Below are 17,874 nucleotides of genomic sequence, written 5' to 3' on the forward strand. Positions count from 1 at the left end.
TTTTCCCCTTGAAAAAGGACTCCAGGAAGTGCCCAGAGGTGACAATTGGTGAGTTGATTGTTGGCCACGGAAAACCAAATCCCATCACCAGACTTGCCAAGGGGCCAGACATGCAAAGGAAGTTCTATTGTACTTTGGGTGGTGGGACTTCAGAGGTGTTTGCCTATGCTCATCTTATACCTGGGTCTTGCCCTTATGCTAATCTTGTACCAAGGACTTGTCTGGACATGTTTGGCAAGGCTAAACTAGTGTAACCCCTGTCTACCCCTCCCGTTTTGTGACATGTCAGTGATGTAGCAATGATGCTATATGAACTGTATTCTGGGATATGGTGGGAAACTTTTAAAAGTCCTTGTCACCTCATCCTCGGGGTTCAAAATTCCTCATTGAACCTGTTGCGCAATAAACTTTGGTCTACAGCTATTTGCTCTGGTTGGTGGCTGAACTCCTTCCTTTATTCTGCAGGGACCTGCAGGCTCTGCCCAATGAGCTGGGGGACTGAGCAGCCTTGCACCTAGATTTTTCCGTAACAGGAGGGGTGTGAGTTTGTGTTGTGGGGCATGCATGAATCTGCCCCTGCAAGGGGGACATTTGATGGGGAGAGGAAGGTTGGGCTTGCATCTCCTGGTTTTCATCACCGGGATTTTGGAGGCTACACAATTGCAGTCTGCCTGGCTCTGTATAGCACTTGCACCATGCCTGCTCAGCTCAGCCAGTGTGCAAAGTCAGTGCTCAGAGGTGCAAGCTGTAGCCTCCTCAGGGGGCAGCAAATCCAGTTCTCCCTTCTCCTCTCCAGCAGTAGCCCTGGAAGGCATTGGCCCTTGCCTACCTCACAAGGGCTGTTGCCTCCTTCTTCCTCGTATCCAGCACACAGGATCTCATCAGCCACCTTCCGCTTCCACCAGCTCTTGCTGCCGCAGGTTTGTAGGGAAAGGAGTTTCACCTTTAATTCTTGCAGGATGCCAGATATTTTATGCTCTGTGAGTGGAAGGCAGGAAGAAGCGTTCAGTTGCATCCAGGAATTAAATGAGAGATATTTACGGAGAATGTTGATTTATGATCCTTCGATCAATGCCACATAGCAAAGGCAGCTGTCGAGATGACTGCCCTCCAAGCCCTCAGAGATAGCCTGAGGATTATGCAACAATATTTATTTTGCTGTCTCTCACTCTCAGGCTAACCTACCTAACAGGGCTGGTCCTGATGATGAAAAGGGGTGGAGACCTATGTTTGCCACCTTGAGCTCCTTGTAGAAAACTTGGGATATAAACCTAAGCAGTAAATAAATTCAGGTAGGTAGCCATGTTGGTCTGACACAGCTGAAATAAATATATATATTTTTTGTCCTTAGAGACCAACTAAGATTGTTCTGAGTATAAGGTCTTCCTCCCAGAGCTTGAGAAAGAGAACTGTCATTGTCTGGGAGGAAGACCTTTCATTGCCTACAGACAGCCACCCAATCTTAAACAACTCCTCACCCACAACAATACAGCAACCAGACTTAACATGGACACTGGTACCAGAGCCTGCAATAAACCCAAATGCCAACTTTGCTGCCACAGACATCCAGACAACACCATCACTGGACCCAACAACATCAAATATACCATCTTAGGCTTATTTAATTGCTCATCTTCTAACATTGTGTATGCCATCAAGTGCCAGCAGTGCCCTTCAGCTCTCTATCTTGGACAAACAGGCCAAACCCTACGCCAAATGATAAATTGACATAAATCTGACATCAGGAATCACAAGACAGAGAAGCCAGTAGGAGAACACTTCAATCTCCCAGGACATTCAGTACAGGATCTCAAAGCAGCTGTCTTATTACAAAAGAATTTCAGAAATAGACTTGAAAGAGAAGTTGGTGAATTACAACTTATTACTAAACTGAAAACTATGGAGAGTCCTGGTCTGAATAGAGACATTGGATTCTTGTTTCATTATACATGCTAAAGCTATTTTTGGTCATCTGCATATTTACGGGACCGCCTCTCCTGGTCTGCCCCGCAGAGGACCTTAAGGTCCATGAATAACCATAGTTTAGAGTTCCCGGGCCCTAAGGAAGTCAGACTATCTTCCACCAGGGCCAGGGCCTTCTCAGTGCAAGCAAGGCAGCAAGGAGGGAAGAGAAGGTAGCAGAAGCTCCCCCCATGAGCAGCAGTGTTTTCCCCAAATACGTGAAGGGATATATGGTCTTGTTATACGGTGTTTTCCTGTCATGGGCTGGGTGGAGGATGGTAAGACTTTGGGATTTGAACACAGCTCCTGAAAGAAGGAAATGGGCATTCCAATCCTAGAATCCTAGAATTGGAAGGGTCCCGGGTCATCTAGTCCAACCCCCTGCAATGCGGGGATAGAAGGCCACCCAACCTCGGCAAGGAAGGAGAGTCCACCACCTTCTGTGACCAGACATTTGTTCACAACCGTTCTTGCGATTCTTGTGTGTTTGTGACACTTGGCATTGAAGGCATGGGACATATTTGCACTCTGATCTCCCAGGGTGGGGTCAGTCCTCGTGCGGGGCTGCTTTCGTGGGGAGGTCCTGGGGCTCTCACTTTCCTCACCCATGTCGCCCCAGCCACTGATATAGCAATGAGTGAGCATCGAAAGTACCACGCTGTCGTCAGGCAAACAGGCCGGCTGGACGTAGTCGCTGCAGCGGACCGGCTCCACCAGCTCCACCACGGAGAGGCCGTAGCGAAGCGACTCGTCATCCTCATAGAGTTTGTAGTCCACCACCCTCTTTATCCGGCGCTGCTGGGCATCGGGACCAGGCTGTGAGAGCTTGGTGATGCCAACCACTACCTTAAAGACTTTTCTCAATCTGGAAGGGAAGAATAGGTTCATTGCTGGTGGGACAAGGTTCTTGGACCGCACAAAGGTTACACAGAGGTCTGGATGCTCCCGTGAAAGGCCTAGAGCTCAGCTGATGGAGGAATAAGATGGAGAGGCAAGTCAGAGCCAAGGAGTTTGGTCCAGCTGTCTGGCCAGGGACCCTTTTCACATCTTTTGTGACCCTGGTGGGAAGGGGCATCGGATTAAAGGGGCTAGAAAGGGGAACGGGAGGGGTTTGTAAAAGGGTAGAAGGAACCAGCTCATTGTCTGGCAAGGTCATCTCCTGGGTCACTCTAAGGGCTGCATAAATGCCATACATTTAAAGCACATGATGGCTCTGCTCCGCCTCCACAGTTGGAGGCTGCAATCCTTCTGAAAACCATTTGCTGGAAGCTGCAGGAGGAGAGAGGACTCTTCCTGGTTGGACTGCACTTTTAGCAGCCCTAAAGACAAGATTCTTGCTTTCAGAATGTCAAAACTGAGACAGATCCCCCAAGGACTGATCTAGCAGTGGCTTTCACCCATCACAACTAAAGAGACCTTCATGCTCCATGTTGGGCAAAGGCAGAAGATGGGACTCTGCTTCCATGAGATGCCCCCAGGCTGCCTGCTTTGTAGAACCTGCCATGTTCTCCTACCCGAGGAGCAGCTGCTCCTTTGGCTTACGTCTTGATCTTCAAGCAGTGGGCTGCACTGAGGACCCAGTGAGAGCTGATGAGCGAACCTCCGCAGAAATGGACCCAGTGCCCAGCTTGGTTTGGGTACTGGAAGCTGACTTGCCAGGGCCATGTTCCTGGCAGGACGTCAGTGCCACTCATGGCCTTCCTCAAGTACTGACTGACCGCCAGCGGACGTCTTCCACAGGCTCCCCTGGAAAGGAACATTTTCATTAGTTTTCAGCCGCACATGTGTTGCTGCCACTGTAGAACCGAAAGGAGTTTGGAGGCTCCATCCCTCGAGGAATTTACTTCCTTTCTTATGCTTTTCACACTATGTGCTACCTGCTTGTTTTGATGCCCAATAGATAGTTGCTGAAGGACCTGTGTGTTGTATTCTTTTAAAATGCAATGCCAGCAAACCGTGGTGCTTAGTGCCACATGGAAGACAGAGCAAGCTTATTTTCTGTTGCTCCAAAGGGGAGGACCTGAACCAATGGATTCAAACTGCTAGAAAGGAGATTCTGACTATACACTGGGGAGAGCTTTCTTGAGAGCTGCTCAAGAGTAGAAGTGATAAGCTCAGAAGGTGATGGACTCTCCTTCCTTTGTAAACAGAGGTCGGATAGCCTCTGCCCGGAATTCTTTAGCTGTGATTCCCACATTGCAAGGGCTTGGATTAGATCAGTGGCATAGCATGGGTTGCCATCACCCGGGGTCACACAGAGGGGGTGGGCAGGCAGGAAACAGACAGAGTGCACATGTGCATACAACTGTAAGGCGTCCGTGTCACCCAAGAGATCACAGCTGGAGAGATAAGAAGAGTCATTCTGGAGAGATCTCTTCCTGCTTCACATGGAGAAGTCATTTTCAGCTGAGCCCAGTGACAAAAGCACACAGCTGTACTGAAGCATCACCGAGTGTTGAAATGTTGTGCCCTTAACAAATTTTGCATCCAGGGCAGCTGCCCCTGTGCCTGCCCCCCCCCCCATGCTACACCATTTGGGGTCCTTTCTAACTCCACAGTTTTATGATTGTACAGTGGTGCCCCGCAAGACGAACACCTCGCAAGACGGAAAACCCGCTAGACGAAAGGGTTTTCCATTTTGGAGGCGCTTCGCAAAATGAATTTCCCTATGGGCTTCCTTCGCAAGACGAAAGCCCATAGGGAAATCTCCGGGACAGCGGGGAAGCGCAGCGCGTCTTCCCCACGGTCCTCGGACCTCCTCCGAAGGCTGGCGGCGGGGCGGAGAGACCTCCTCCCGCCGCCAGCCTTCGTTTCTCCGCTATCCCGGACGGCTTTTGAAGGCAGGCGGGGGGGAGCAAAGACTTTCGCCCCCCGCCGGCCTTCAGAAGAGGTCCAGGACCTCTTCTGAAGGCCGGTGGGGGGCAAAAGTCTTTGCTCCCCCCTGCCTGCCTTCCTGGGGGCTTTTAAATTGCCCCGGGACAGCGGAGAAGTCCTCCGCTGTCCTGGGGTTTTTTAAAATGCTGGCGGGCAGCAGCGGAGGCTTCGCTGCCGCCCACCAGCATTTTAAGATCGCCCTGGGACAGCGGAGAAGTCTCCACTGTCCCGGGGTTTTTTAAAATGCTGGGGGTGGGAAGAAAAGCCCTTGTCCCCCCCCCCCCAGCCTTCAGAAGAGGTCGGGGGACAGACTGTCCCCGTACCTGGTCTGAAGTCGGTTTCCATAGGAACGCATTGATTGATTTTCAATGCATTCCTATGGGAAACCGTGCTTCGCAAGACGAAAAACTCGCAAGAAGAAAAAACTTGCGGAACGAATTAATTTCGTCTTGCGAGGCACCACTGTATAATATACCTGTTTAGTCTAGAATAAACCTGTGGGAGATTTCACTTTGCCTAGTGACCTGGGCAACTCACAGTTGATCTAAATGCCAGGGATCTGAAAACACTTCTGTCAAAGGCAAAAGATGCCAAGCACCTGTGCCCTCTCCAAGAACAGGGTTTGACTTTCCTTAGTAGATGTCAGGACACTGAGTGGACCGCAGGGGATATAGATTGGGGAGGAAAATGCCACTCGGGCTCAGTTGTGCCTCCATTGTCATGGAGGCTACATCCAGAGGGAGATGCCTCTGTGCTACCTCCTTGCTACATTGGTCCATTTTGGCACTTACTTGCAGGTAGGGTCTCCAGCATGGGTGGGCCGGAAATCAGCCAGGGCCAGAATGAGGAGAAGCCACCTGCTCATCCTTCTGCCAGCTCCGGGCGCTGATTCCTCCACCATGTTTTCCTGGAATCCATGACGTCACAAACCAGGTGTGCCCACGTTCTGACATCACAGAGCTGGCTTTGGCAAAGGTGCAAGAACGGAAGAAGCCGGTTTGAAACTCAGCACTTGGCGAGCAGGAAGAGAAAGTGAAGGAAACAGCAATGGACAGCTGGAATCAAAGAATTGTCAAGCCAGAAGGGACCCCAAGGACCATCTAGTCCAATCCCTTGCAATACAGGGTTAGGGAAGAGAGAGGATGATTTGTGGCATCAGGGAAACCTGGGCAGAAAGCCGAGAACTACCTGGAAGTCATGAGGAGGACTTCATCTAAGTTGTGTGTATTTGTGCATGGAGGCAGTTTGTGTATGGAGGCAGGGAGCATGGCTTAGCAGCATTTATTTTACTAAAACGTTTTTACACCACCCTCCCTTAGAAATCCCAAGGTCGTTAACAAAATACCGCAATGGCGTCAATGCAACAATCCCAGAAAAATTCAAAATATCCATAGCAGAAGGCAGCTGTCTACAGAGCCTGCAAACTCAATGGAGAGGAGGAAGTGGAGAGAGGAAGTTAGGATGGGTTTGGACATTAGTTCAGGGGTCGGTGGGTGGAGAACCTTCTTTGTCCGGAGTGACCACATTCCCTTCCAAATAATCTTGCCCATGTTGGGCGGGGCCAGGGCAAAAGTTGGTGGAGCAACAATTCTAAAGCTTGCCTTGGATTCTACACACCAGCCCCATCTACCGGTCAAGTGAGGGGCATTATCAGAGTCCAAGGATACCTTCCATCCAGGTGAAAGCACCAAGGTTGTTGGGAAGCAGGGCTGACGTGGGGCATGGTCTATGGAGACCGGGTGTGGCTGGGAGCAAGTGAGGGCCAGTGAGTAAGGCTTGGAGCACCCCATTTGGCCCTCTGCCTGAGATTTCCCACTCCTGCTTTAGTCTGTTTGTCTGACAAGGTTTAGGGACACCCCCCTCCAAACCCTAGGAATGAACAAAGTCTAAGATTTTGATTAACTGGGATATGGATTAAAGCACAAGCTGCAGGGCTGTGCCAGACAGGGAATTTCTGGGCTGGCTTTGTCAGTTTGCATTTTGTAGAGCGGAAAGTATTGATCCGATGTGTAGAGATCTTTGCTATACTACTTAATTCAAGAAGGTTCTGGAAGCTTCTCTGTGTGAAAGAAACAAGCAGAAGGTTCTTGATGTTTGGGTTATTCCTTCAGAGAAGCTGAGTACAGCTGATTTAAACTGGTCCTGTTATCTCTTTCAGTCAAGGTTATGCTGACTATGATAATAAGGCCAGAAGGAGCCTGGGTTTCACTTTCTCTTTCCCTTATGTGATGTTCTGTACATAACATACTTAGTGTTAAGGGTTTAGACTTATTTTTGTTAGGATCGTCCTACTTGTGTGTTGGACCCTGGCAGAAACACATGCCCGACTGGCATGTTCTCTCCCTCCTGGTCAGTCAGTCGGGAGCTTCAAAAGCTTTCTTCAGCCCGAATGTCACAGCGACTGATAGCAAGAGGCATCGGCACGCTTAGGATCCTGCAGAGTGTTAGCAGTGCACATAACAGACTCAGTAGCACAGCATTTTGGCTAAGCTACTTTATTTACTGTACATATAATACAGTGGCGTAGTGTGGGTAGTCAGCACCCGGGGCAAGGCAAGTAATTTGCACCCCCTAACCCGTGGATTTGCGCCCCCTAACCTGTGGATTTGCCCTAACCCCAGATGTTGCGCCCGGTGCGGCCGGCCCCCCCTGCACCCCCCACGCTACGCCACTGATATAATACACTCGGAGCGTTCTGACTCAGCTCCTTCCTCTTTCTCATCAGGCAGCAAACAAAAAGAACAAAGGACAATGGCCCCACACGGAACACAGAAGCAAAAACATCCTGTCTCTGTCACTTCCCACTATATGGAATGAAGACATACACCATCATGTGATAGAAAACAATTCCATGACTGCAAGCACAGAGCAAGAATCCTAACAATTCTAAGATATTATAAGTTTATTTCAAGTCTGCTGCAACTGGATTTCTTATGGGCAGTGCCAATCCTGATTGTATTGGATTTGTGACCATTATGCTCATTTGCCTTCAGTAGCAGTAAAGCTCTGCTGAGTGAAATACAATTGCCTCTGGTCTATTTTATTTTATTTTTTTAAATACTGCAATGTGTTAAAGTTGTTACTCTGCTAACTGTACATTGGAATCTGCTCTGGATCAATACTGAGTAGAATTTCAATGGCAGTTTCTGAGCATCGTTTCTAACCTCCTCAAGATACAAAGGTCTCTCAGATACTGTATATACAGTGATCTTGAGGTGGAAAATGCAATCAAAGAGGAGATGTTGTAGACTGGTTGCATATTTCTTCTAAACACGGCAAAGAGCTAACATTTATAGATACGCTAAATGACTGTCTTAGAACAGTTAGTAATGGAATTGACCAGAAGAACATATACTCCGGGCTTTATCTCAAGTGACAGCCAGGATCTGGTTAGAGATGAAAGTGTTGCTGAACTAATTGGGAAGAGTGACCACAGTGCTGTCAAATTCAATTTATATATGTACTGGACAATTGCAAAGTAAGTTCATTGTAGTCACCTTTGACTTCAAAGAAAGGGACTTCCCAAAAATGAGGGAGCTGGTAGACCACTTAGGGGTTATTCAAAATCACAATAAGGGGATCTCAACTATAATGTATATTGCACTTCAGGAAAAAATACAACCTGGGCCAAGAGGATGCCAGCATGGCTAAAGAGCATAGTCCAGGAAGCAGGGAACCAGGCACAGGGCCTTCTCGGTGGTGGCACCCTCCCTATGGAACACCCTACCTTCAGATGTCAAGGAGATAAAGAACTATACAGCTTTTAGAACACATCTGAAGGCAGCCCTGTATTGGGAAGCTTTTAATGTTTGCTGCTTTATTATGTTATATATATTCTGTAAGTTGCCCAGAGTGGTTCGGGAAACCCAGCCAGATTGGTGGGGTATAAATAATAAAATTATTATTGTTGTTACTATTATTATCCTCGTTTTGGCATCTTTCCCTGGTGCTTCTGTTAATATTAATAACATTTGTCTGTCTCAAAAAAAGAGAGGAGGAGGAGCATAAAGCAGCGATGATGTTAGGCTGCCCACATGCTCTCTGGACAGAACCTGGATTCATGTGTTTTATGATGTCATGAATTCTAAGGAACGGTGGTGTGGTGGATCTTGTAGCCTTGGGAGCTTCCCGAAGGATGAGATGGTTGGTCCTCTCTGTTCTGGTCCTTGCTGCATTCCAGCCCACCCATAACGCAACCGTCAGCAATTGCGAGTAAGAGGCCATTGGGTTGATGGGTGGCATTTTGTAAGGAAAGACAAAATAGCGAAGAAGTTTTTTTCCTGGAAAAAGACACCAGGTGGTCTTCTGTCTGCCTGTCCATCTACCAGGGTTGCTCTCCTTCCATTTTGCCTTGAGGGTCTCATGAAATTTAGTGGCATTTCAGCCAACCCTCTGAAGTAGACCGATTGAAAGCAATGAACACAAACAAGTTAGGTCCATTAATTTTGGTGGATGTACTCTGAGTCAAGTCTTGTTGATTACCACCTATAGCCATGGCATCCAAACAGATCACCCAAGGTTACTATCATGAATTACATAAAACTGACAAGGCTGGATATTTTTTTTAAAAATAATAATAGTAGAATTCCCCCCCCCCCAAAAAAAAAATTTGTTGAACTATATAAAAGACCTGCAAAATACCAGATGATATCTGAGGAGCCCGTGTCAGTAAAAAAGGTAAAATGTGTGATCACAATATTCAAAGAGCTGCACAATCCACCCAATATTCAAGAGCTGCTCAATCCACCCACGTCATGCACATGATCTGTTGAGGCTCTCTATCTTTTTCAGTGGCATCTGTGGAAGACGGCCCATGGCAAGCAGCCATAAGTTGATGCGTATTATGGGCGGCAGCGATGTTCTTCCAGGGACCTGGCCCTGGATGGTCAGCATCCAGACAAAAGTACGAGGGAACGTCTACTTTCCTAGCTGCGGAGGTTCGCTCATTGGCCCCCAATGGGTCCTCAGCGCAGTCCACTGCTTCCAAAAACCAAAGTAAGCAGAAGGGGACATCTGCTTAGCAGAAGGTCGTTCCTGGGGAGGGTTGTGGAATCTGCAAGCCCAGCACCCTGGGGGCATCTCAAGGAAGCAGAGTCCCTTCTTCTGCCTTCCAGGTGATACTTGGAGGAACTGCAGTTCACCTGAACACAGAGCCGTCCTCTTGGGACGGTGGAGTCTACAGCCCAGGAACTGCCCTACCTGATCAGGACTAAGGTCTAGCTAGTTCAGCATCCCATTGGGAACCTAGGAGGGCTGGGCACTCATAGGTGGAGCAAGGTGGGTGCGGCCCACCCTGAGTGTTATCCCTGAGGGGGGGTGACATCACCACACAGCCGCCCTGGGACACTCATCGCGGGCAGCGCACCCCCAGGACGCGCACCCCACAGGACGCTCACCTCACCCCCCTCGGGATGCCATCCACGTCCGGGTGCCAGAGCGGCTAGCTCCGCCACCTTGGGCACTTGGGCCAATCCGTCCTGAGACCTGTAGGCACAGATCCAAGAGGCTTATCCTTTCTCCCACTGCTTTCCCCAGGAAAACACACTGTTCATCACTGAATCAGAACAAATGTCAATTGAGTTTTCTATGAATGCATGTTTGCTCCGATTTAGATGTAACAGCAGGTTTCCCCAGGGAAAGCGGCCAGGCACAAAAACGAGGAAGGGCGTGGGACAGCCCCCTTGTGCTAAAATTGTGCTTTTAATGGGGGTGATATTTTAACTTGGGTGGGTGTTGTTTATTGTTCTTAAGTGTTCTGTGTTAACTGGTATTTTGTATTTGTCTTTTTTGTTTTTGTTTTATAAAGCTGATTAATATTCTACAGTTTTTTTTTGTGGGAACGGAGTTATTGTTTTGTTATTTTTTGTTTTGACTATTTACTTGTGTTTTTACCTTGGATTTTTATCCTGTGAACCGCCCTGGGATCTTGTGATGAAGGCAATATACAAATGAAATCAAGTCGAATCAAATAAATAATAAAACCTCTCAGGCTTCAACCACGTCGCCTCTTACCCACATTTTCTCCAAACTAAAAAGTCCCAAGCCCTTTCTCATAGGCGAGTCTCTCCACACCCCTGATAATTTTGGTGGCCCTTTTCTGAACCTTTTCCAGCTCTGCAATATCATTTTGGAGGTGAGGCCAGCTTCACTGGATATCCAGGTGTTCCAGCCTCATGAGAGAGGGAGGGAGGATTTTTTCTCCATCCTTTCTCTGACATTCAGGGAATCCAAGAACAGCCTTCTAGAGGAGAAGCAACCTGCTCCGGTACCCAGAGCAGCGTGTGTCCCAGGGGACGTGACGTGCTGCCCGTGGGGGGCGTGGCGTGCACCCTGGGGGTGTGGAACTCCACCCAGGGGCGTGGCATGCCACCCAGGGGTGTGGTGCACCATCCATGGGGGGCGTGGCACGTGTCCCAGGGGCATGGTGCATGTCCCGGGTGGTGCCGCCAATCGGGGGTTGGCATTTAGTCACCCTCCCTTTGGAATGTCACCCGGGGCGTCCCGCCCCCCCCCCCAAACCTCAGAACGCCCCTATAGCCTCCCACAAGCCATATATCCCTGTTCTTGGTCCCACCTGCAGAGACCAGTACAAGCTTGTTCTTGGCTCCAACCGGATCAAGAAGCTGGGCCCGGAGGCTGAGCAGCGCTTCATTAAGAGGCTGGTGAAACATGAGAAGTACGACAACCAGCTGAATCAAGGAGAGGTGGTGTTCGCAGACATCGCCTTGCTGGAGATGGACGAGCCCGTCAACTGCAGCGACTACATCCAGCCAGCCTGCCTGCCTGACGAAAGAATGGAGGTTTTGACGCTCAGCCATTGCTACGTCAGCGGCTGGGGCGGCCTGCTGCCAAAAGGTGAGAGCAACCTTGTGAAAAGCAGGAGGACTGTTTGAAATAAATTCATCGCCTGCACCTTCACTGCCAGCCGGCATTTTCCAGGGTGGTTTAGGGCTCGTCTGCACTTCTGCTTATCCTGCTGTTTCCCCCCAGGGAAAACCTGCAATCGAGTTCTCCACAGATTGTTGTTTGCTCCTATTCAGCAGTCAAGAGTGGGTTTTCCTGGGGAAAGTAACAGGACAAGCAGAAAACCACTCGGACTCAGGCCTAGAGAGCACAAACCTCTTGGACTCATGCTTTCTAGGCAGGGGACGAGTGGAAGTGTGGACAAGCCCTTCCAGTGGGAGGAAAGTTAGTAAATAAAATGGAAGTGACCATGGCAAAAATTATAGCTCTGAATGAATAAATGCTTCTGGTTGGGCTGCACAAGGTTCCTTCTTTGCAGGAGAGGTTTTCTTCCGGGGTGTTCCATCCCTGTTTCACATCCCCTCTCTCTTGCATGGATGAGTTTCCCTCCATTCTTGCCTGTAATTATTCTGCTTTAATAATATACTGGGCTCAGGATATCTAATAATAATAATAATAATAATAATAATAATAATAATAATAATAATTTGCACCCCACCCAACTGGCTGGGCTTCCCCAGCCACTCTGGGTGGCTTCCAACAGATTAAAAAATGTTAAAACAGCAGTCATTAAAAAAGTTAACTGAACAGGGCTGCCCTCAGATGTCTTCTAAATGTCAGATAGTTGTTTATTCTTTTGAAATCTGCTGGGAGGGCGTTCCACAGGGTAGACACCACCACCAAGAAGGCCCTCTGCCTGGTTCCCTATAACCTGGCTACTTACAGTGAGGGAACTGCCAGAAGGCCCTCAGAGATGGACCTCAGTGTCTGGGCAGAACGATGGGGGTGGAGAAGCTCCTTCAGGTATAATAGGCCGAGGCCGTTTAGGGCTTTAAAGGTCAACACCAACACCAACTATTTCTGAAATCAAAACATGGTTAGCAGGGATTTTTCAGCCAGAACTCACTGGAACTCCATTCCAGCCCCTCTCAGGTGGGCGCCATTGCCATTATAAGAGACCAGGGAAGGCGTTTGTGGTGAGTTCCGGCACCTAGTTTTCTAGAAAAACAGCACTGCTGGTCCACGGACTGAGAGCAGCTAGCTGTTAGGCAGGTCTTAAGGCTTGTCCACACCCTGGTCAGACGTCCAGCTGTCTATCTCCATTCCCACCCTGATGCTTTCTGCTCACAGATTCCACCCCTCCTGACATCATGCAAGAAGGGGCGACGACTATCTACACTAGAATCCAATGTGGGATGCGGTGGGGCAGGAGGATTCCTACACAGAACGTCTGTGCCGGACACGAAGAAGGAACCATTTCAATCTGCAGGGTAGGGTGAACCACGGTCAGGAGCCATGTGCTCACCTGATGAAGGGTAGCACTCTATGGCTCCACATCAGAACTCTTTTGTGGCCAACCAATGCTCCAAGTTTCAACGCCTGGCAAGCTGAGCTGTGGCTGCTCTCCAAGGCTGTCTACACACCACACGGTCAAAGCACATTCAAAGTGCAGGACTCCCGCTGCCCCCCCCCCCCCGCCACCGGGAAAAAAAAGAATCTTGAGGAACTGCAATTTGGGTGCCTGGAATCAGATATCCATGAGGAGTAATCTACAGTTCCCATGATTCTTGTGGGGGAGGGAGTCACACACTTTAAATGTAGGATGTTGGTATATCTTTCAATCCGTTTTCAGTTTGTAGCTGGTTTTATCTTCTGAATGTTTTCAAGAGTTGGTTTTACTCGTTATTGTTTTGTTCTCCTCGTGAACCGCCTTGAGGTTGCTGTTGTACAATCAAGCAGGGTATACATTTAGAATTGTAGAGCTGGAAGGTACCTCGGGGCGGTCAACTAGTCCAACCCCCTGCAAGGCTGGAATTAGATGCAATTAATAAGAATAAGACACGGGACGTGGGTGGCGCTGTGGGTAAAAGCCTCAGCACCTAGGGCTTACTGATCGAAAGGTCGGCGGTTCGAATCCCCGCGGCGGGGTGCGCTCCCGTTGCTCGGTCCCAGCGCCTGCCAACCTAGCAGTTCGAAAGCACCTCCAGGTGCAAGTAGATAAATAGGGACCGCTTACTGGCGGGAAGGTAAACAGCGTTTCCGTGTGCTGTGCTGGCTCGCCAGATGCGGCTTTGTCACACTGGCCACGTGACCTGGAAGTGTCTCCAGACAGCGCTGGCCCCCGGCCTCTTAAGTGAGATGGGCGCACAACCCTAGAGTCTGTCAAGACTGGCCCGTACGGGCAGGGGTACCTTTACCTTTACCTTGAATAAGAATAAGAATAATTTATTCCCCGCCCAAAACCGGGCTCAGGACGGTTAACACCAGTAAAATTACAATGGAAACATAATAGGGGGGAAAACAACAACAACCCAATTTAAAATACAGGTTAAAATGCAATTTAAAAAGCAGCCTCATTTTAAAAGTAGCCCATAAATCAAAACCGTAAGGGGAGGGAAGACATAAGGGTCAGACTGAGTCCAAACCAAAGGCCAGGCAGAAGAGCTCTGTCTTGCAGGAAAGATGTCAAGTCCCGCAGGACCCTAGTCTCTTGTGGCAGAGAGTTCCACCAAGTTGGGGCCAGTACTGAAAAGGCCCTGGCCCTAGTTGAGAGCAATCTAACCACCTTGCGACCTGGGACCTCCAAGGTGTTGTCATTTGTGGACCTTAAGGTCCTCCGCGGGGCATACCAGGAGAGGTGGTTCCGTAGGTGCGTGGGTCCTAGGCCACAAAGGGCTTTAAAGGTCAAAACCAGAACCTTAAACTTGACCCTGTACTCCACGGGGAATAAGTGAAACTGATGTGCTGTGCTGCCCCTGACAGGATGGCTGAGCCTTGTATCCTTACCCCATTTGCCTCTGCCTTGATCTCCACAGCATCATGCCTGCACCTCATTCCACCACCTTCTTTCCCCCCTCCCAGGGTGACAGCGGAGGCCCCCTGATGTGCAGGGAAGAGAGGTCTGAGCGCTACTGGGTGATTGGAGTCGCCAGTTTCGGACCGTTGTACTGCGGCACAGCGAAGGTGCCAAGCGTCTTCATCTCCACGCAGTACTATCTGGACTGGATCCAAAGGACCTCTAAGCTGCAGCTCTCAGTTCCCACATACACCCCGCTGCTGGCACAGACCCAGGCCACAACAACGCGCAAGCCCAGGACTTTACCTACAGCGGCCAGGCCAAGACCCCACAGGCCTCCCTGGATGAGGCCCCCACAGTGGGGTGTGAGGCCTCCTCCCCAGGTGCAGACCACAAGGTCCTCCTTCCCTCCCTGGATGAGGGAGAACTATTTTTGGGGTAACCGGAGGCCTGGCCGCAGGACTAGGTACAGACCGCAGCAGTCCGGGCCCCGGATGGCACCTCGAAGTCAGTTCGCAGATCCACCAGGGTACTACCCTGGCTCCCAAGACTACTACGATCTGCTTGTGCCCTCAGGAGAGCAGGATTGAGAGGGGCAGCTGGGGCAGGGGGCAGGCATTATAAAGCAGAGGCGGCAGGCTAGAGCCCACCATGATAAGCATCGGATATTCTATAGAATAATAAAATGAAGATGGTTTGAGCAAGCTGCTTGGGATTTGGCAATGGGTCTTTGTGTCTTTCGCGCCATCATCTCACCTAAACTCAGAGAGATGTGTGGGGAAATGGCCAAATCCAGAAGCATATTCTCCTACTTATGTTCATAATTCCTCCAGATCTTTCTTTCCATTAAATGGAAGTGGTAGAAAAAGAAAACAAGAAAGAAGGGAAGGGAAGGATGAAGGATATTCCACGTTTAAGAATTCCAAAATGTATTTTACAACAAATTAGAAACACTTTATATTTCAGATTTTACAGTTTATGCTCCAAAACTATTGCAGTTAATTTATTGCCCCAAAAGAATTTGCAACGTGGGATGCTCACCCAAAGGAAACATAGCTCAGCAAATGACCTGCTATAAAACCATTAAGACACTTTCCAGTCTCCCGGGCCTAATCAATCACCTACTCCTTTAAGATAGGACTACAGCTTATTTTACCAATGTTAGTAGGCAAATATAAACGTCCCCTGCATACCAGTAAAACCGCTGCCAACTCCCAGCCCCTCTAGGTTCTCCATACCTCCCAATGCTGCATCTGCACCAACCGCTGACAGCCATCTCCAGAATCAAGCCTCTTCCAGCTTCTCGGCACTGCAAGGCTGTTCCACAATAGCTACCCAGCTCATAAATCACCACGGCCGGCATCCACTTCAGCTGCTTCACTGCCGCTGCCCAGGCATGGAGAGTCTCCAGGTCCTCCTCATCCTCCAGCATTTTGGTGCAGCTACTCCTTCGCACATTCACAGCAAACACTCTGGCACTGCACAACCAGATCTCCTCAGCACTCTGCTCAGCCTCAGGAACCCATCAGCACATCAAAAGAACTTTCTGGGCCCATAACCTGTCAAGAAATTCTACCCAATACTGATCCAGAGCAGAACTGCTATAGTTAGCAGAGTAAAAACCTAAACACTTTGCAGGATTCAAAATAAATAAATAAATAAAAATAGACCAGAGGCAATTAATATTTCATCCAGCTGCTTTACTGCTATTGAAGGCAAATGAGCACCATGGTCACAAATCCAAGACATTCACTGTCCATAAGAAATCCAGTTGCAGTAGACTTAACTTATAATAACTTATAATAAGTCTAAACCTTAACACTGTATACAGAACACCACACTAGAAGGAAGAGAGACAGAAAGAGAAAGTAAAACCTAGGCTCCTTCTGTCCTTACTTTTATAGTCAGCATGACCTTGAAGAAAAGATAACAAAACTAGTTTAAGCCAGCTGTACTCAACTTCATAGAAGGAATAACCCAAACATCATGAATCTTCTGTTTGTTTGTTTGTTTCAAACAGAGAAGCTTCCAAAACCCTATTGAATTAAGTAGAATAGGAAAGATCCCTACATATCAGATCAATACTTTCTGCGCTAAGAAATGCAAACTGACACCCCACCCCCAAATCCTAGGAATGAATAAAGGCTGGGATTTTGATTAATTGGGATATGGGTTAAAGGGAAAATCTGCAGAGCTGTGCCAGACAGGGGATTTCTGGGCTGGGTTATGCAAACCAGCCTGGCTGACTTAGGGAACAGCAAACCTGTTAACATGACAAAAGGTATCAATGGGCCATTGGAGAGAATCCTTTCACTTGGGGAGAGAGACCTGACCAAAGTGATGGTGTGTGTTTGAGGGGACAGGAAAAGGAAGATATTTGAGCAAGGTTTGTTGGGAAAGAGAAGAAGGGAGAAGAGCTGAGATCCATCTTGGGCAGGCTGGCAGACGGTTGCCTACGCTGCTGCCTCTGGAAATGTGTATGCCGTAAGATCTGGACTCCCTCCATGTAGACTAGAGGTGTGACCAGGTAAATAAATTATATTTCTTAAAGCTGCAACAGTCTCTGCCATGTCTTCAGTTCTCCAAAGGAGCACAGACACTGTCTGAGTGTCTGGGACCCTGTGTGAGTGTCTGGGACCCCGTGGGCTCTTGCTATCGCTTGGCAGAGAGAGTGTCAGGCATGGAGAATCCTCTCCTCCCCCAGTAGCACCAAAGGCAAGAAGAACAAGCATGTCCGTATTTATGGTTTTTATTCAGTCATCTGGTAGCAAGACAAAGAATCCATGTCTCCATGCAAAGGAGACGTTGCCTACTCTGAGCCCCCCTCTTCCGTCCCCAACAACATCCTGAGTACCTAAGGAAAGTCCCAGGTGTCACACTCCTCTGCAATCTCTGTTCTTGAATTCAGAGGGACTGGCAGGACCTTGGGGAGGGAGGATCTCCCAGACTCTTCAAGGAGGTCTCTGCTTGCTGCTCCTTCCCTCCTCCCTCCTCCTCTACAATCTTGTAACTAGGCAATTCTTCATTCAGCTGTAATTCGACCCTGTCCCCTTCTCATCTAGTGTCAGGAGCCCAGGCTGCAGTCTTGATAACACAGCATGCAAGTCATAGTCAGCTTGAAGATTTATTGCAATACAAACAATTAGCCTCGGATGTCTAACCAAGCATCTACATCTTACGAGTCAGTTGACCCTTCTGAGGAGTGCTTCCTGGTTCTGCAGAATATCCTGAACCTATGACCCTTACATTTCTGGGTTTATTTCCTGTGTAATACCTTT

At 48.9% G+C, this 17,874-nt stretch overlaps 1 protein-coding gene and 1 pseudogene across 1 annotated transcript; both read left to right on the plus strand.

The window, feature by feature from the left end:
• Positions 1-695: 695 nt before the first annotated feature.
• LOC144329108 (uncharacterized) lies at positions 696-1,956 on the plus strand (annotated as a pseudogene).
• Positions 1,957-11,228: 9,272 nt separating this feature from the next.
• Positions 11,229-15,347, plus strand: LOC114604851 (acrosin-like). The gene is made up of 3 exons (XM_028745373.2): positions 11,229-11,691; positions 12,931-13,070; positions 14,662-15,347. The coding sequence occupies exons 1-3, from the start codon at positions 11,229-11,231 to the stop codon at positions 15,184-15,186; spliced, it is 1,128 nt and encodes a 375-aa protein (XP_028601206.2). The 3' UTR covers positions 15,187-15,347.
• The last annotated feature ends 2,527 nt before the right edge of the window (positions 15,348-17,874 follow it).

This window comes from Podarcis muralis, chromosome 10 (genome assembly GCF_964188315.1).
Source record: "Podarcis muralis chromosome 10, rPodMur119.hap1.1, whole genome shotgun sequence".
Classification (NCBI taxonomy): Eukaryota; Metazoa; Chordata; class Lepidosauria; order Squamata; family Lacertidae; genus Podarcis; species Podarcis muralis.

Coding starts and splice junctions, on each gene's coding strand:
- LOC114604851 (XM_028745373.2), top strand. CDS start 11,229: ATGGGGGGCGTGGCACGTGTCCCAGGGGCATGGTGCATGTCCCGGGTG. Junction 11,692..12,930: donor GGGCGGCCTGCTGCCAAAAG/GTGAGAGCAACC, acceptor TTCTGCTCACAG/ATTCCACCCCTCCTGACATC. Junction 13,071..14,661: donor GAACCATTTCAATCTGCAGG/GTAGGGTGAACC, acceptor CCCCCCTCCCAG/GGTGACAGCGGAGGCCCCCT.